The sequence below is a fragment of the Acipenser ruthenus genome, chromosome 17, assembly GCF_902713425.1.
Source record: "Acipenser ruthenus chromosome 17, fAciRut3.2 maternal haplotype, whole genome shotgun sequence".
NCBI lineage: Eukaryota > Metazoa > Chordata > Actinopteri > Acipenseriformes > Acipenseridae > Acipenser > Acipenser ruthenus.
In genome coordinates this window covers 9,792,211-9,812,085 of record NC_081205.1, presented here as the reverse complement: position 1 = coordinate 9,812,085, position 19,875 = coordinate 9,792,211, and the positions used below count along the sequence as shown (strand labels likewise).

Below are 19,875 nucleotides of genomic sequence, written 5' to 3'. Positions count from 1 at the left end.
ACCATCGAAGTTCATCTGGTTACTAGCTTTTTGGATTACCTGGGTGTAATAGTATTAGTAGTTGCAACAGTACCGTGCTAGAATGTATGTCTGTTTTTGTAATGCATGTGTAATGCTGAACCGATCCATGTGCTTTGTAGCTCAGTTCTCCGAACGGGTGCGGAACATGTCTCCAGATGAAATCCGAATCCCTCCCGAGCCCCCAGGACGCTGTTCTAACAACCTGCAGGTACCCCCAAAACTATCTCCCTGTAAAACCAACACACATTCACTGACAACAAACAATAGAAGGTAATGAACAAACTGGCATGGCACTAGGAGTCTGTACTATATATAGAACTTATTCCCACGAGACTTGCACACAGCAGAAGGCGTGACTCTGATAGCCGCATGTGCATTACAGTGTCTATCTGCTTCCTTTTGTGTGTGTAAAGGTGAGCAGTAACTGGTGTTGCCCAGTAAGTTCTTCCGTGTGCACTCGTGGCTTCCTGCCCATTGACGAATAGCGTCACAATTAAGACTGACTGGGACAGGCAGGTACTTAGGCCAGAGATGCACCATTTTTTCTTGGCAACTCAAATTGTCAATAAAAATTGACTGTGTCACTAATTGATCACGCGAGTTGTCAGCAAATTTTCGATTGGCAATCGAGTTGCTTGAATAGACCACCGCTGCTCTACTTTCAACAATTCAGTTGACAATTTTTCTACGTGCAGCTGTGCATGTTCAGCCAGTGATATTACATTGGGCTCAAATGACTCTTCTATTTCCAAAACATCTCTGCCATGCACATCCATTTATTGTATTGGTCTGAAATGTGCAGTTATGAAAGAAATACACGTTTTTAGCAGACATGCATTTTCATTTTAAAACATGACAGCTGGTACTACACTAGGTTAAAAAAACTTGTTTGCAAGCCATGCTTTTAGACTGTCTTACACTTCCTGCACTTGCACAGCAGTTGCGGAATCCTGTTCATAATGGAGCCAGAATCCTCTCATAATGGAGAGAATCAAACTTCTCTCTGTCAACTCCTGTTGCCCCTAGATAACTTCATAGCTATCTTGAGTAGCTCATATTCAGAATGTCTTTTATTGTGTGTCCATTTTCCAGTTAAACTGCTCCCAAAGGCACTAATGTGTACATTCCAGTATCTAGGAGACACTGGAAAGGGCTGATGCGTTTTGTACAGGTTTAACACTAAAATGAAACATTCTTTACTCCCTGTGCTGGGACAGAAACGCTTCTATCAAGCCCATTCATAGAAAGGCCAGCACCCTGAACCTCAAGCCTTGCTGTCAAATACTGCCCCCAGGTACCAAAAACATGAAGAATACAGAGCCCTATTTCACAGGCCTGCTGGGGACAATCCTGTACCTCTTTAACCCTCTGAAATGACAATAATTGAGCTCACATGGAAGGCAGAACTGGTGCAAATGATGTAGTTAACTTATAATTTTAAAGCAAAAGAACGACACAAAACTGGTTTATATTATTTAAACATAATGAACAAATGTTGTTTTTAAGTGCTGAGGACTGGAAGTAAAGTGCCCCGTGTTTGGTTTGTGATGCTGTATGTTATGATGTGTGTTTCTCTGCTGACCTCAGGAGAAGATCCAGAAGCTGTATGAGAGGAAGCTTCACGGAGATATCGACACCAACAGCCACATCCAGAATAAGAAGGAATTTCGCAACCCCAGGTGAGTCTGGTATGCCAGTTAACCTGATAAGGCTGGAAAAACATTCAAAGGTTTTATTACTAGAATTTATTGAAATTTTTGTCTACTGATTCATATAAAGTTGTCCAGATAAAACTTGAAACCCACAACCTTGCTAACCCTAACCCCTCTTGTGTGTGAATTTGTTTTATTTTAGTATTTATGAAAAGCTGATCCAGTATTGTGGAATTGACGAGCTCGGAACAAACTACCCAAAGGTGAGGCTTTGAGAGTGCTGTGGTATTGAGTGCTGAATTTTATTGGTTTATCAGCAGTACAGAGAGCATCACTGGAGTGCAATTAGTGTGCCTCTAAATCCCAACCCCTTAATCTGTCACGGTACAGCATTGAATTGGGTCCCCATATCAATGCAGTTACTCTGTTTTTATTTTCTGTTTAATTATTGTAACTAAATCCTTCTCTAGTTGTCAGGGCTCTATGTTAAATTTTTTTTTTCTGAAGCGCACAATTTCTCCCAAGTTTAAATGTAGGCACAAGAGCAAGGAGTGACTCGCATCTGCTGTCTTCAGTCGGGTAGTTTTTTCTGCAACTTCTGTTAAGATTTACTAAAACATTCATAGTCCAGTAACCATTGTTGAAATGTTACAGGGCTGTATTGTGACAAATACATTAATGCAATACATATACATTTCAAAGGGACATGTTTCTGTTATACTGCATAAATACACAACATACAGCGCTTTTAATAACAAAACAGCAAGTTGGTTGGTAGTTCATTCAAAAGCACACGACTATTAACATACCTATTCAATTAGGTGAAGCAGGAGAGTGGTGTGACTAATAAACACTTCGGGGCAAATGAACACTGGACACAAACTGAACGGGGGAAAAAAATGAAGCCTATTTACAGAATTGGAATTTTGTCGTTCGGTTTGCCTGCGGTACAGCAGATAGATGACTATTCTAAGCTCATTCTGTCAGTGCATCCCCGTTATAGTGTCAGCTACCTTAGTTTAAATCTATATTTGTAGCCTGTCTGAAATGTAATAATCCCAGTATTCGATGGTGTTGAGATCAAATGCAAAACCTGCAACTATGGCTTGTCTGAGTTGCTGGGCAAAGTGTTTCACTTTAGGAATTAGAACATGGAGTTAAGGCTTCAACCACTGTAAAAGATTTGAGTGAGTCATTTGACAAATGACAACTGTATCCTGGTTGTGTAGGCTGCTGTAACCCAAGTGGTGATGCATCGATGATTTCACAGTGGCCAATTGGCACCTACTCTAAAATAGATGCTCTTATCCAAATAACCGCCCAGGTAACGCGAAAGTTGAGAAAATAAGCATCTGTGCACTGTTTCAAGCAAATATGATAGGATACAGTATAACCCTCTACCAACATCCAAGAATAGCGTAGAGGGCTTGTGTGCCGTCATTTGAAGGAGTCAAACAAGCCAAGGTCTGGTCTACTTTGTCTCTGTGTGGTATCTGACTGACTATTGACTCCATTCAGTTTCTAAATTGTAAGAATGTTCCGTCATGGGGATTGTGCCACTAATTTTTTGCCTTTTTTTTTCTTCTCAAGGACATGTTTGATCCTCATGGCTGGTCAGAAGATTCCTACTACGAGGCCCTAGGTAAGGTTTTTTCTTTTTTTTTTTCTTTTCCTTTCTAATTCAGAAAGCTTAGTTCATTGTTTCCAATTCTACTTTCTAGCTAAAGCTCAGAAGGTGGAGATGGACAAACTGGAAAAGGCCAAGAAGGAGCGAACTAAGGTGGGTGTGTTTCCTATGAGTCTCCCCACCCCACCTACATTCAGCCTCCTCCTTGATCTCTGAGCCAGTGGCTTAAAGCATTACAACAAAAAAGGTTGTAGATTCCAATAAGTGAGAGGGGAGTGAAGTAGCACTTTGGTCAGTTTTTTAATGGATCCCTCTTTTTCCAGAATATGTGCATCAACTGCAAATTCTCTTTGACATTTTAATGGAAACATAGCGTATGTTGCCCAGTTTCTCAGAGGTTCACGGTTATGATGAGCGAGCCAGGTAGCAAGGTGTAGCTGGAAAAAAAATCAGTTGCTCTCATACACACCTTTTGTATAAAGAGGATAAATCTACCTGGAGCAAAGTTAGTGAGACACAGATAATGACCTGCAATAAACAAAATATTAAAAACAGACCAAACTGAGTGACCCACTTAGTCCCTTTGCTTTCTTAATGGGGGACAAGCCAGAACCTTTAGCAGAGTAAGCCGATGAAACCCCAGTTACTGCATGCAGCTTACATGCTTGAAAAGCAATGAGAGCCACATGTGTACCCCATAGCTCCACTGGAGAGGAGCAGTATCGCAACCAGCATTCCACACTAGACTTGTCTGATGGCTCTTCTGATAGGATTACAAGACCTTTGAGGAAGGAAGAGTTCATGACTCATTGTAAAAATTGTCGCTGTGTGATTTTAATGATTACTAATAACCATGGAATTTTCTCTCTGTGAAGTTTGTGAAGCATTGCTAAATTGTACTGAAAAAAACCAGAACAAACCTTGTTTTGAAGAGTGTGTTTAAAAAATGTCGTCTTATCCCCCACTGTATTTTGCATTTTAGTTTTACATCTATCTAGAGCAGTGTTTCTCAACCCTGGTCCTGGGGGCCCACTGTGTCTGATGGTTTTCATTCCTACTGAGCTCTCAATTACTTAACTAGACCCTCAATTAAGCAAACTGATAATTAAACCTATTTTTCAATAATTTTCAGCTCTTAAACAGTTGCAGATTTCAACTTAGCTGTTTAATTTTATAAGTAACTTGAACTCTGCAACTGTAACAGCTGAAAGCAGTTAAAATGTCTAATTAAGCAAATTATCAGTTTAATTAAGGATCCAGTTAAGTAATTGAAAGCTCAGTTGGAATGAAAACCAGCAGACACAGTGGGCCCCCAATGACCAGGGTTGAGAAACACTGGTCTAGAGAACCATTTATCCAATTGTGATGGTATTTGCATGTGGGTCATTCAACATCAAGTGGACAAGTGACCCCCAACTCACCATCTCACATTCCTTTGATATTGCTTATGGGTGTACCTGAAAGAGTTTTAGGAGGAATCCCAAAATTATTAGCTCTCAACTATGGGAGGTGCCCATGACAGATGAAAACAGGCACTGAAAAGGGGCCTTGTTTGAGAGGTTAGGTCTCACAAAGTATTCTCAATATCTTCTTGATGCTCACTCCGCACATGCCTGTGTTTCTCTGATTTGGTATTCAGTCACTGTTACTGTTTTGACATGAAGTTGCTAGGTTGCTGCTGTTTTTATTGTTTTTCTTCATCTTAAATGAGTGAAGTGCAGGTTGCTACAGGCTGTGAGTGACAGCAGTCTCTTTAAACATACTTCCAGAATAACAAACCTGCCCCTCTGTATCAGGAGTAGGGGAGGAGGAGAGTCTCCTAGGGAAACAAGTTTAGACTTCATAAGAATGGGAACATGCATGAACAGCAGAAATGTTTGAAAGATTGAGAACATTTTGTTCAGTGTAAGAAGTGAAGTTTTATAGCTAAATCAAGGCCATTTATGTGATTTAATCTTGTAAAACCAGTATGTCTTGGTACACCATGTCTACTGTAACAACTGCACCAGTCTGCCCCCAGTCCATTGGCTCTAGCCATTAGGCCACACTGCCCCCCAGTTCCTGACTCTAAACCCTAGGCCACACTCCCTCCCAGTCCCTGTGCTCTGAGTGTGCAGTGGCTCCCTGGGTAGAGACCTTTCTGTGTTTTCTTAGGAGGCTACTTCAGGAGGACTATCTCTCTTTCAGATTGAGTTTGTGACTGGTACCAAGAAGGGCACAACAACCAATTCTGCTGCCACCACCACCAGCACTGCCAGCACCACAGCCGCAGGTATCTGACTCAGAGGACAATGATTTACCGATCAGCAGTCCTATTTCCCAATAAGATATTGTATTGCAATTACAGTGTATTTTGGTACATGACAAACATAATTACATTGCTACTTGTCCACCAAATAGTTTTTGAATGATAAATATTATTTGGTGATACATATTGTGTTGCACCTTTAGTTTATCAGTACAACCCTAATAGAGATACACCGAAGGCCATTCTAAGGACTATGAGTGTAGTAACGATAGAGATACCTGTAAAAGTGTACTGTGCTTCAATTGATTTCTTGACCTTTGCCTTCAGCTAAAATATTAATTGAGTTGGACCTTTTGTCTTTTTTGTGATATTTTTTTGCCCATATTACAGTACAAAATGCCCATGTTTCCTAAGTAAAATAAATCTGGCCTTGAACACACCTTGTTGGTTGTGTACTGGACAAGTTTGTTTAATTGTATTCAGTTTTTGACTGAGTGAAGTCGTGGCATATTTCCTGCTCAGTCCTGTTGGTTAGTGGCTCCTCTTCTCACTTCTTGCTTTTCCTCCAGATGCTCAGAAGAGGAAGAGCAAGTGGGACTCTGCTGTGCCAGTAACCCTCGCACAGCCCACCATTCTCACAACCACGGCAACTCTGCCTGCCGTCGTCTCGGTAACCACTACTGCCAGCGGCACCAAGACCACCGTCATCTCTGCTGTGGGGACCATTGTAAAGAAAGCCAAGCAGTGACGGAATCCCGCTAGTGTACTGGCTCTGTCTTAAAGGGGGTTCTTCCCTCGTCTCTTTATTGACCTCTGTGGATGTCTCTAGATAATGTAACAACAAACTTTCAATGAAGCTGTTTGCAATTCACTGTTGTCAGCTGTACAGAGTGGTATTCATGCAGCTACTGAGTCCAGGGGGTCAGTTTTGCTGGGATTTCTGTGCCCGTCTTTGTTAGTTAAAGGAATTCATGGACCTGAAGTATTGCATAACATTTTGTATGATAAAACCAACTTTTGTGTTTTCTTTTTTTAAATACAATTGTGAATAAAATATTTTAAGTATGGAAGCTTTCAAATTTAACATTTGGGTTTGACTGTGTTCTTTTCAAAAATATTTCTTGCTTGTCCGTCCAACATTATTTCTCCTTGCAAAGAAATCGCTCCTCACTCTCCACTTCTAGAAAACAATTATGTTCAAGATTAAAGTGTCTTTTATATTGAGTTCATTGACTGGAGTGTCTGTTGTTGGCTTGTCCACAAGCTAAGGATATTTTGAAAGAGTAAAACTCACTCATCTCTTCGTTTCTGCTGCGGAATGCTTTATAATTGTCAATTATTAAAGCTGGTATTCTTTTACGACTTTTATAATGGCTTCCCGGGTTTTTTTTTAGTTGGTATTGACATTCCTTTTTTTAAAATTTTGGAAGGAACGAGAACTGCAAAAATCTCAAGCCATCCTCCATCTTAAAGCTTGATTGTGTGACCCTTGTCATCGCTTCACCAAAATCCATTTTCATTGAACTACATCAGGGGTGGGCAACTCGGGCTGTTCCAGTCCCGGGCCCTGTTTTGCACTTTGGATAAATTGCCCATGTTATACATTTACTACTGAAGGGGCTGTTTGCCCATAGTGAAACATGTATGTCCTTGTTTTTGTTTCTGCCATTTTCCGTAATGTTTAAATTCCCCCCATTTTTGTAACACGGAATCTTGTGATAAATTTCTGCTGTCCACAAATTGTTTTCATAAACCTCATCCTTTAAATAGAGCAAGCTGCTGAAAAATTACAAATTACATTCTTTAAAATGCAAATTGCTAAAACCTTTTTACAATGAGTCTGGAGACTGTTACCCTTGTATGAGTTTTCATGTTTAAAAAAAAAAAATGCTCGGTTTTTTTTATGTTGCCTTCAGTCTCGGATATGCAGTGATAAATCACAATGTACCATTATGCTGTTCAAAGGGTGTGGCAGTTAATTGCAGCTCAGATGAAAAACAAAAACTCTTCAGAGAGTATGTCTTGAGGAATGCTCTTTCAATCTGCAGAGGAAAATGACAGATCTCAATGTTTTATTTATTATTATTTTTTGGAATTTGCAGCATGTTGGTAGGCTTGTACACTAGTCCAGTTTTCTAAGTTCTATATTTTCAAACTGATCCATAAGGCACCTTTGTAAATTAACTAGTAAAGTTTGAGTGGTGGGTAGAGCCAAAAACAAAAAATGGAAGAAATAAAATAAGCTTAACATTTACCATTTATTATTTTACTTCAACCCTTTTCCACTAAAACTACTCCATGTTATATGCACACCATACTTCTAGAACAGCAATCCAGTTTTCAAAAGGGGGAGTTGACCCCCAATGTGTGTCCGACACATGCAACATGATTGGAGGTAGATGGCGAGTGCATTCAAAATATAAATCAATGTAGAGGAGTTCACCAAAGGTGGTTTGTAATGAAGAGAGTGGTTTATAATGAAAAGGAACCCTGCAGTTGGCACTGCTTCTTGTTTTCTAAGGATTGTACATCCTGATAATCCAAACTGAAAAGCCTGGCCATGCACAAGAAAGGACACTTTACAGACGACTGTGTTTTGACCTTGATACAGGCTTGTTTTAGAAACCAGTGTATCGTACCGGTCTGATTATAGAAATCAGATGTGAGTGGAATGTCTGGAAATGGAGAGCAGATCACAGAACCCACCTGGACAGCACATGCTGGATTGTCATGCTTTTAAAAGAGTATTGGATTACGAGGCTCCTCTGGAATGCAATTGGAGATTCTGCAAGTCCAGGTTTGACCACTGACTGCACCTATTAGCCACAATGCATGAAGAATGCACAGGTTTTGTTTTGGGGTTTGTCCCTTGGGTGACAATGAGGTTTGTTTGAATTATAAAATATAGTACAGGAAGTGAGGATAAATGGTGGAATTCAAAAGCTATAAACCCAGAAGCAAAGATGATGGCCAGTATATATTTGAGGGGGTGCAATGTTACGCTTAGAATGTTTTTTAACAAATGTTTTCCAGGTGCAGATTTAACATGTGCTGCAAGGGAATTAGTGCCCTGAAAAGTGTACAGGGAACAGGAAGTTTATTTCTGTGTTTAGTACTGTTGCAACCGTAGGAACCACCAGTGTAGACAGCTGATCATTTACCAGGCCTTCAATGCACTTCACTAATCTTTTATTAGGGGCCCACTTTTTGTATAGCATTCTAGGTACCAGAAAGGATTGATCCTATGAAAAGCGTACATGTTTTCTTTTGCCACGATTTAGACCACTTTATCATGTGGAAAACATGAATACACATTCCATGTCAAAGTTTTTAGAACAATTGTACTGCAGTATGATCACTTTATACTCTGGGTAAATGCCAGACATCTCTTGAGATATGAAATGACACCACACAATGGTTAACAAGAGTAAAATATCACAACCTTTCCTGCTAGGAAAACTTAGGCCAAGTTCAGTGACTGTGTTTACCTTAAGGAGGCCATTTACTACACTCTTATTTCTCACAGACAAGTAATGCAGACTTGACTTTAAAAAACTGGATTCATACCCAGGATGTGAAATAACTGAATTCTCTCTAAAATCCATTTGTGTAACTCAGAAAGAACAGGGCAGTGTAATATATTGGGAATATTTAGCAGGTCTTAGTGGTTATGTTTTGGACAACACATTGAGGATATGTGAATCCTTGCAAGCAGTATTGCAGTAGTGTTTATAGAAGACCCTGTGTACACCATCTGTATGTTTTCCATCAAGAAATATCCCACCTGGATACACCAATGAGCTGCACTGATCTGTTATTGCTCAACCCTCAGGGAAGAGAACCCCACCCCTACGTTGCTAAACACTGACTAACGTGATACATGAGGTTAACAAATATCTCCTGACAAGTTTGAACACTCAGCAGTGTGGTGAGGGAACAGAATTTCTTATCTTTCACACAAAACCATCCCTTTTCATCACAGTCTCCATAACCTTTTTCCTTCTGTGCTCAATCACAACACAAAATCGTGCTGCAATGTAAGACCCACATATTTTACATCAACGCCTTTGAGTTTGAGTTATCGGAGGGATTCTGTGTGTGATCTAAATGTTTGGTCAACATGAAAGTGGTGAGGGTATGGAATGGGTTACCTAGTCCTGCTGTTGAGGTAGAATCACTTGGCTCTTTTAAGACCCAACTTGACAGAGCTCTGAGATCAGTCAGTTATGAGGTACCGGATGAGCTTAGATTGGCCCAATGGCTTCTCGTTCGTACATTTTCTTACTGTCTTATGAAAGATTACGAGATACCAACCTTGCTGCCCTGGCCAACTTGCCAAGAGATAGGAGAATAAATTATATTTACATTTATTTCATGCATTGAAGCATATTGTGATTGGTCAAGATGCAGTGAGCTCTAAGTGATATTTCACTGCCGTGACTGTTTTTTTTTTTTTTGTCACGTAGACCAATCAGATATGGATGAGACCATCCAAGCCAGTGCAGTAAAAGTACATTAGATCTGTACAAATAACTAGCATGAGTACTTCAAATGAATGTATTTTTTAAAACACTTAACAGTGATGATTTGGCAGTTGCTATTGTCCGCATTCTCCAATCACAGTTTTTACAAATTCTAAAACCTACTTGTTTTAACTTTGAGAAAGACCTGCACTCTGGATCTGGAGTGGGTACCCTGAATTCAATAAGATCTCAAAGGTTTGCACACATACGTCAGGACAATAGAGTAAAAAATAAAAAAAACATGCAGCAGATCCTATAGTTTTTAGAACGCCATGCTTGCAGGATGCATTTAAATTTTATTTGAAGACACGCATTGTAGTAGTTCCTCACTTTAAAATCCATCACAGAACCATACCAGTTTCAAAGACTAACAAGATTACAAGAGCAAGGCATTACTGATTGGCTCCTTATGTAAAAAACAGGTTTTGAGATGTCTTTTCCACATGCTATGTCTAACATAGGCATGCTACAGTATGTGGTTTTTTTGCCCGCTGAAATGATCAACATCAAAAATGTACAGGTGACAAGATGGATCTTTAATCATATTCTATAAATGCATGCAAATGTGAACTGAGTTTCTTGCTCTTTATTGGTAGGTGGAATTGGCCTTCATAAAGGCTACATAACTCTGTATAGATCTGTGCATTCACTTTGCAAACCGATATAACATAAGAATATTATAAGGATAGGAATGAGAATAGGCCATTCGGCCCATCTAAACTCATACAGTTCCTAGTAGCTAATTGATCTCAAAATGTAGTCATGTTGGGTATTAAAGGATCCAAGTGATTCTTTTGAGATTATTTTAAGGGGTTATATACCTTTATATCAGCTATCACAAACCAAATGAACTGTAACTGAAATTCAGAATTTCAAGTTCAAGGATATATAGAGTGGCTGCTTTTGTTCTGCATCAGTAACTGTGAAACTGCACAGAAAATACTCCTCATTGTACTTTGCCAGTGGTTTGGTGGTACAAACAGATCTAGTGAGTATTGTGGTTGAGGAATCACAAAGACAGCTGCTGCTGCGTACCAGTTTCAAGCCTGTCACGTACCGATCCACTTACCACATGAAAACTGCACTGAGGACATATTACTGAACTTTAAGTAATGTTATTCCATGATATCTTAGTGAGGAAGCCCTGATTCCACTAAAGCAGTCTGCTGCATCTGCTTATCACACAGCCTTTAGCATGTCATTTACCCCACTGTCCAATCAACAAACGATGGGTTAACATAGGCTATAGGAATTCAGGTGTCCTATTGCTTTCACTTCTATTATACATTCTCTTCTAAAAACGTTTTGTGATTTTGAGTTTTCTGTTTTCTCTGTGTATTGTGACAGGAATAAGGTGTGCCTTTTCTTGTGTCGTTGGTTTTCACTGTTGAGGGGTAACACAAAAGAGAGTATTGACGATTGCATTTCCTCTTACTCCGTCTCTCTGTCAGTTCCTGGCGCGCTTATCCAGCTCTGGCAGGCTGCAGACAGTGATTATTTTCACACAGCCCGCAGCTCTATAATGTGAGGAATGCGAGCAGCATGCAGCCTTGCCTGTGAACACACCTAACCCGGCGGGTTTACTGCCTGCCCTGCCCTGCCCTGCTTCACTGAGAGTGAAAAACACACCCAGGAGGTAGACCGCATGAAGTTTGCAAAAAAAATCTACTTTTCTGCCAGATATTTTTTGAGCGACAAAATATAAGAATAAAAAGCTATGTGTTGTTATTTGAAAATAAGCTGTTTACAATGAAGTTCATCAACAAAATGTCTCCTTTCCAAAATCAGTGCAATAGATGAAAGCTATTGTTATTTTTCTTTAGCAAATGGTGCCATTTTGATGCACCAGGCCACACTGATAAAATATTACCTATTACTTTAACTGCCTGGATTGCCTCCTAAGAAAGTTACACTGCGACAGCATTACCCCTGTTTGTTTTGGATCGACTGAGACGCATTCAGAAACAATCCTTGACTGTAAAAGCTCACTCAAGTAAGTGACCACTAACACTCAAGTGTTGTTTCTGAATACAACGGCTAGAGTATTTAAAAGCACGGACAGGAATTCCAGAACCATGACAATGTTTGAAAATGACATCCACTTGTGTGTGTAGAAAACTGCACTGAAGGCAATGATACACAACAAGACATTCCCTCAGAATGTGCTGCTACAACACTGGGCACGTGCACTATGCCAGTCTGTGCTGCAGATCCTCAGGGCATGGCTGGTAGCTTGTCTTCATCAATGACGTGCTGGAAGTCGCTTCAGACAAGCTTTTGTACGCCATCTAGTCCTACAATGTGCTGAATTTGGAATTATGACTTGGCTTGATCATACCAATATCATCAGGTTAGCTGGACTGACAGTCACTTGATTCTCACACTGTTTGATCTTATTGTCTAGCCATGTTGTCTCACTAGCAGCTGAGAAAGAGTAGATTCAATCTGCTTTGAGGTTTGTGAGCATTTTAGATTTGGGAAGGTTAATTTTTTCCCCACAAGTAAGAAATATTTATGATTGCTGTGGTTTTTTCGACTTGGTGTAAATATCTAGATTTTTTAATTAATTGATTGTATATTGCATGATTAATTTCCTTCTGTCTTCTGGTTGACAATATCAACCATTATTGTGTATTTATACCTACAATACCAGCTTGTTATACTTTATTTTTGTTTGTGTGATTCACCCAGATGTCTTTGGAGAGAACAAACTGTTGCTGACCAGATCTGTAGCTCCCCTAGCCCAGCCTGAGCTTCCTTGATTACTACCCACTTAAGAACTTAATGCACTGTTGTTAACACTACCAAATTACCTAACAGTACCTTGTTGTCTTGTTATAGCTCTTAAATTCTTAGCACTTTACTGAGTGTGGCTCTGGCAACAGCCCTGATAGCCTCCACTGCTTACTGATAATTAAATACAACTCCAGAATGTCAGTTCAATAAGGTGTCCGAGAAATTCAGTCTTGGAAGGGTTAAAATACAAGAGATCCTTTTTTCTGCCCATTTTACAGCCTACTATCTAACGCACAGCCAATTGCTCTCTGAGTTATACTAGACAGTAAAGTTGATCACGACTGTAACACGTCACATAGAGTGGACACATTATATTTCCTGATGTGTCTATTTTTTTAACAGTTCCTAATAAATTGTCCGCTACTGTATATATTAGAATCTTCAAACATCCCTACCTTTGTTCTGCTCACGTGTCGGTCTATCTAATTACAGTATGAGAGCCATTCTCTCAAAGCATTTACTCAATTATTAAATTAACTTATTTTTGAAGGTTAAAAAACGCCTACTATGCTTATTTTTTCCCCCATACAAAACTAGAGCTAAACATCTAAGTAGGCTACCACAATAAGTTGAAAAACGTGATACATTTTACCCAAACCAAGCTATATTATCTCCTAATGGGGCAAGACCCTTATCTTGGTAACAAGTTACTATTTTATTTTTGCAATGTATTTTATTGAAAACAATATTAGTTTACTACTGTATGACATTATTCGTTGCAATATATACTTTCCAGTTCTTTGTTTCTCAGGTTGCAACATTACCTGGAATAAAAAAAATATATACGAGTTAATCAAATAATTGCCTCACTGTCAGTCCAGTTAAAGTATTTGCCAGCTTGCTTATTTATTTATTTATTTATTTATTTATTTATTTATTTATTTTATAACACACTAGTGTAATATTACCCATAATATTTACTTTACTCAAGTTTGATTATTTTAAACCAGCATTGAGCATTTTAAATCTTCCAGACAGACGATTCGCACGGTGTAACGCGGATGAGGGAGTCTCATTTGTGAACTCCAGTCCAGCAACGAAGCCACACAAAGGCTATTGAATTAGTTCAATGATCTGAGAACAACACCAATTCTCATGGAAATTATTTTTTTCCCAGAGGCCAGACCTATAGGAGAGTGAGAGGGGGAGAAGAGAGCAGTAAACTTGTTCTCTTCTTTCTAAGAGAGCCATAACTTACCCTGACATGATGTAAATCCATCTTCATGAGGAAGGAAAGGCTTTTAAAACAGGACCCCACTGGAAACCACAAAGTAAGTTACATTATTGTTTTGTTATATATATATATATATATATATATATATATATATATATATATATATATATATATATATATATATATATATATATGTATTTGATTTGATTTCTGTCTGGCAAATTCGATCACATTTATAATAATACTACTACTACTAATACTAATACTAATACTAATACTACTACTACTACTACTACTACTAATAATAATAATAATAATAATAATAAAATATATAAGTACAGTATTAACAAAGTGTCATTGTTTTTCAAACGTTTCTAATATGCAAGTTAAGTAATGTCCATCGCTAGATTTATTAGTGTGAAATATGTAAAATGTTAAACTTTTATTGAACAGCATTTTTGAGGGTACGCATTGGGTATTTATGTTGATAAATCAAAGTGGTTTAATGGAAGTTGTTATGTTTTTTTTTTTTTTACATTTTAACAGAAACATGTCGGTGCAAGCTAAATGATGTACTCTTTCATTAGTTGGAAATTGAAATGCCAACATATTGACGCTGAACAGTGCTTTCAATTTTAACTGAGAGGATTTCCTCCCCGAGAAGTTCATGCCATACAATGAACATAGAAACGTATTTATTTTGGAGTGAATTAGCAAACGTGATTTCAGACAGTTAACTAAATCCAAACAGATTACAGCAGTGTCCTTAGTCAAAAGTAATCAAAATGACCTTATTTATTAGCAAGTTAACCGACGTTTAATTTTTAAACCGTTTAAATTAGGTTGGTCACCCTGTGTAAGTAAGGACTGTTAAAAAAGAATGACCCCTCTCCTCTTGTTCCATTGTAAAACCTGAAGATTCCCGTTCCTTTTAACTTTTTGTACAACCCCCTCCATAATTTCAGACCACTGCTCAACTGTTTTATTTTGAGTATATTCATGTCTAAATGAATACAACTTACACTTGTATTTTCCAACCTTCCAAAGTTCAATTCTCATGTAACAAATCCACTCAAAACTGTCTGCTTATTATCATATCTAGTGTATCCTCTGAGGTCCTTTGGTTATTTAACTGTGTGTATTCAGGAAAAGCTGTGACTCCAGTTGTCCAGTTTGCCACAATAGTTTGTCAACTTCCCTTTAATCCCTTGCCAACCCTGAGCCTTGAGTTCTTGTTATTTTAACACCCCATGGAAACGTTTCTCAAGTTGTTTACATGGTGTTATGAACATTGCCTCCAAAAACAGTTATGACTGCAGGCACACTTTGTTTTAACCAGACAATAATTAAACTATTGTTACAAAGTGTCGCTAAGTATTGTTTTAATATGTTGGTCCATTACCCTAATCAACCTAACCCTTTAACAGGTATTATTGAGAAACAGAAATGACGGGTTATTAGTGTGATAATTGCTCTGACCAGATTAATGGAATTAAAAGCATCTTAGAGTGTGTCATCATCTATCCTGTAAGTATAATACCAGGGTTGCAGTACATAAACAGTATTTTATAAAAGTTGTTTCCCTGGCTGAGGTGCATAAAAACAACTCGAATTTAACTCCATTGAAAGTGCAGTAAATGATTTCGAACAACAGGCTGAAGTTTAACTGCATGCTTTTTAAATCTAATTTCAGTGGCACTGTTAAAACTGCAACTGAAAACTGGTAGCGTAACTGGTATTGCTTTTACGTAGAACCACAGTCTCACGGCTGGGCTGGGACTGAGACACAAGGAAGCTGTGTGTCCACCTGCACTTCACACAGCCAGTCCGTGACGGAGCTGGAATCGTAACCATGGAGCTAGCAGTGTAGACTAACAGCTAGATTACTCTGCCTTGACCCATGACCCTCCATTGCTCTAGCACCAGACTGTTATACAGGATGACCACTTGGCTCCACTGTCCAGGTTTGCAGTGCATTTTGCTATTTGTAGTCCTGTAATCTCTTATACAATATAAACAGATGGAAGGTACCTAGATGCATTGGTATGCAAATTAATAAAACAAGTCCCAAACTGTCCTGGTGAACCAGTAGCCATATGGAAACCCTACACCAGTACTAGTAAGTATATCTGCAGTTTTTATATTACGTACAGTTTGTAAAGGGTTCTGTATGATAGCGCTGTAGTCCCCAACCCTTCTCAAGGTTTTTGACCCAGATGGCATCAACATAAGCATTCAACAACAAGAGAGATTCATCATGGGAAGCCAGCAGAGAACCCTTCCTTTTATACCTAAGCATTCAAACCGCATATAAATTCCCACAATTGTTAATCTTGTTCATTGATTGATTACACAAAAACCTCACCTGAATTACTATAAAGGCAGTCCAGTAATGGGCAAGACTTGCTGGATGTGAACTTTCTGCATAAGGAGAACACATTTGCATCAGATGCCATTATATTGCAGACCTTCTGAGTCAGGTTACTGATTTAGAGGAAAAGCTCACATGCATATCAGAGACGACAGGTCAAGCATACAGAGGTATGCACACCATTAAGAGAGGTATTCAAGCCAGAAGAAAGCAGGACAGGAAGAAGTTAGACACTGGGAGGCAAAAGCTGTGTGCAGATATAGAAGGAAAGGGCGTGACAATCTAACTGAGACGGTCCTAGGGCTGACTTACCAGATTCTTACCCCACAAGAATCAGATCCAGATACCACAAACTGGAATGAGTGAACAAGGCAGTGCAACAGGGTGACCAGCAGAGAAGAGGTAGTAGACAAGTGCATGGGAATGCAACAGCACAGCTGTAGAAGAAGGAGTATTATGTGGGTTGTTGCCTCTCAAGTGCCCAGGCAGGAGAGGCTATTGGCCTGAGCTTGAGAGAATAAGGTAGTGGTTGTCCATTTGGGAAATGAAGCAAAGTTCTGGCAGGGAACTCAGTTTAACCAAATCATGTAAACATCAAGCATATTTTAGGCGCTTTCAGTACCAGATTAAACCATCAATCGAATAGCTAGTTTGTTATTTGTCCCTCAATAAACAATATGTCAAATGATTGGCAAGGAACAGATTTATATCTTACCTCAATCCATTACGCCTCTCAATCTAGGGTCAAATACACATAATGTAGTAGTGTTGTCTTGTCTTTTCTAATAAATAATCTATCGCATGAGTTTACTGACTGACCCTAAGTGGTAAGATCAAGAGCACAAACAGAACATCAGCAATAGCCATTTTTGAAATACAATGCAGAACTACATACTGTAGGCAGAGACATAACAAAAACTGTGCAAGGCTAAAATCACGGTGCAAGCAAGAGGGATTCAGATTAATGCAGCCATTGTAAACATTCTGCATTGACAGGACCTTTACAAATGGGTTTTTCAGTAGAAGGGAGATTCCAGATTTATTGAGATGCTGTATTATATATAAGGTCCTGGCCTGTTTGTAAGTTCTGCTGTGAACATGCATGGATGCACTCACACATCCAATCATCTTCTGTGGTTGAATACATATGGTTTCAACAGTTTGCCAACAACAACAAGAACAACAACAAAAACTTTATGTGCCATGAACAATTTACATGCTAGGTATCTTTGTGGTTCAAATGCTGGTCTTCAGTGCTGAATGCAGTGGGTTTGAGTAGCTCAGTGGTTTGAGAAAGTGCTGCAGTGTGGAAAGCTGTGGGTTTGAGTAGCTCAGTGGTTTGAGAAAGTGCTGATCTGCAGTGTGGAATGCTGTGGGTTTGAGTAGCTCAGTGGTTATAGAATTAGCTGGGCTGCAGTGTTGAAGGCTGTGGTTTTGAGTAGCTCAGTGGTTTGAGAAAGTGCTGATCTGCAGTGTGGAAGGCTGTGGGTTTGAGTAGCTCAGTGGTTGTAGAATTAGCTGGGCTGCAGTGTTGAAGGCTGTGGGTTTGAGTAGCTTGGTGGTTATAAAATGTGAAGGGCTGCAGTGTGGAAGGCAGTGGGCTTAAGTAGCTCAGTGATTAAATACAATAATGTTCCAGGCTGCAAGGGTGGAAGGTTGTGGGTTTTAGTAGCACAATGGCTAGAGTTATTGAAAACTATTAGTACATTTTTAAAACCTCAGTGTTTTCTGTATACAGTACATGCTGTTTGTTTCTGAGAGCACTCCTATCTGTCAGTACCCCCGAGCTCCGAGTCATGGAAGTGATCCATACCTTTAATAATGAAGTTGTTTAGTTAGATTGATCCTGTTGTTACATGCATGTCTCAATACAGTACATAAAAGTGCGTAGTAAAGTTATAAAATATAAGTGTGTCTCAAGGGTATGAATTCATTCAGATAATATGGTGCTTTGGGGTGGTACATTTGCTGTCTCTTTATCCATACTCAGGTTCATTCCTAATAAATATCTTGGTATTCCCTCTCCTTCAAATATATAAAATAGTATATATAGTGCTTCCTTGTAACAATAAATCAGAAACATGGGAGATTTACTCAAATGGTTTCTGTAATGGTGCCTCATATATTTAATGTGATATCTGTCTTCTGAGAACCTTTTTGTAAGTCACATTTCAGATGCTTGGTAAGACCATGCTTGTTCATGACATTTTTCAAGCACTGTGTTTGAGAATCAGGTTTTACAGTCACTGTTTTTCCCAGCTTTCAAGGGTGGGTTTTAGTTTTCATGAACGGGGCAGTTTTATTGATATACTAATCCTGTGTCAGTTAGGATTATTGCACAAGCACTGGAAATGTGTTTCCTTAGCAGTGAACTTCATTCAGAGTCCCTTTCCTAAGGTAGTGTTTGGAGAAATAAAAAAAATAAATGCAAAAAGTATGTGGCTTAATAGCTGGAGACTGTGATGTAGTTTAGCCTAGCAGAACTGGGATGCCATGTAGTGCAGTGGTTTAAGTTGAAGGACTGTGTGAGGGAAGCTGTGTGATCTAGTAGTTAGAGCTGAGATATTGGAAGGGAGGCAGTGTGGTCTAGTGTTTAGAGCTGAGGGACTGGGAGGGAGGCAGTGTGGTCTAGTGTTTAGAGCTGAGAGACTAGGAGGCCGCGAAGTCTAGAGCTGAGTATCTATAACCCTGGTATACAGAGACAACTTTTTCAAAAAACACAATATTTGGAATAGTTGAGTCATGGACTCCCATGCTTGTTGTCTGTTTGAACAGCTCTGGAATCAGGAATGTGTCCGTCAGGAACAGCAGAACAGCAAACTCCATTCAGAATCTCTTCCCAAAGGGTGTGGTCAAGGAAATACAAAGTTCCACTTGTCCCAAAGCTACATTGTTTTGTATCCATTTTAGTTTATTATTGGCAAGCAGTTATAACTGCAAGCACTGCAAGCATGGTTGAATTACTAGTGTTAGGGACTGGCGTGGTTGGCTAAGGTTATAAGTACTACTAGAGGTGATTAGCAGTTTATTAAGATCATTTGGAGTTTTGCCAAGGATAGCTTTATAAACAATTATGTATCAGTGTTTCAGTCTTCGCGAAGATAAAGAAGTCAGACCAGCCAATATACTATATAAATCACAATGATAAACAGAATAACCCAGGTTGGTTATAAATTTCAATGCAGAATTGTGCAAAGGATCCTGTTTTCTTAAGACAATGGTAGTAAATACTATATAAATAATCTCACCAGTCAATAAGTGGTAAATACCTATCTAGCCATACGCCCAAATATTTGTAATTATTTACTAGTTCAATGCAGGAACCAAATCCAATGAATTTTGTTGAATGATATTGAAAGCTTCCTGCAAGTTTTTTTATTCACGTGTTCAAGCAAGAGCCATTAGAATACAATACAGTATTGTCTGCATAAATATGTCATTTAAAATTTTCAATACTTATACC

General features: G+C 38.9%; 2 protein-coding genes across 4 annotated transcripts in view; both read left to right on the top strand.

Annotated features, from left to right (window-relative positions):
- Positions 1 to 6,632, top strand: part of LOC117423589 (SAP30-binding protein-like) — a 34,412-nt gene extending 27,780 nt beyond the window's left edge. Inside the window, exons 5-11 of one of the 3 annotated variants that reach the window (XM_034039638.3) lie at positions 141 to 229; positions 1,609 to 1,700; positions 1,876 to 1,936; positions 3,264 to 3,315; positions 3,395 to 3,453; positions 5,455 to 5,572; positions 6,118 to 6,632. In XM_034039638.3, coding sequence (XP_033895529.3) covers positions 141 to 229; positions 1,609 to 1,700; positions 1,876 to 1,936; positions 3,264 to 3,315; positions 3,395 to 3,453; positions 5,455 to 5,572; positions 6,118 to 6,296 — 650 coding nt within the window. In that variant the 3' untranslated portion in view covers positions 6,297 to 6,632. The remainder of the gene's footprint in view (positions 1 to 140; positions 230 to 1,608; positions 1,701 to 1,875; positions 1,937 to 3,263; positions 3,316 to 3,394; positions 3,454 to 5,454; positions 5,573 to 6,117) is intronic. The other 2 variants (XM_034039639.3, XM_058989937.1) reach the window with 2 other exon arrangements.
- Positions 6,633 to 13,999: 7,367 nt separating this feature from the next.
- LOC117423549 (integrin beta-4-like) overlaps positions 14,000 to 19,875 on the top strand; it is a 45,858-nt gene continuing 39,982 nt past the window's right edge. Inside the window, exon 1 of the mRNA XM_058989936.1 lies at positions 14,000 to 14,138. The gene's annotated coding sequence lies outside the window, so the exon portion shown is untranslated. The remainder of the gene's footprint in view (positions 14,139 to 19,875) is intronic.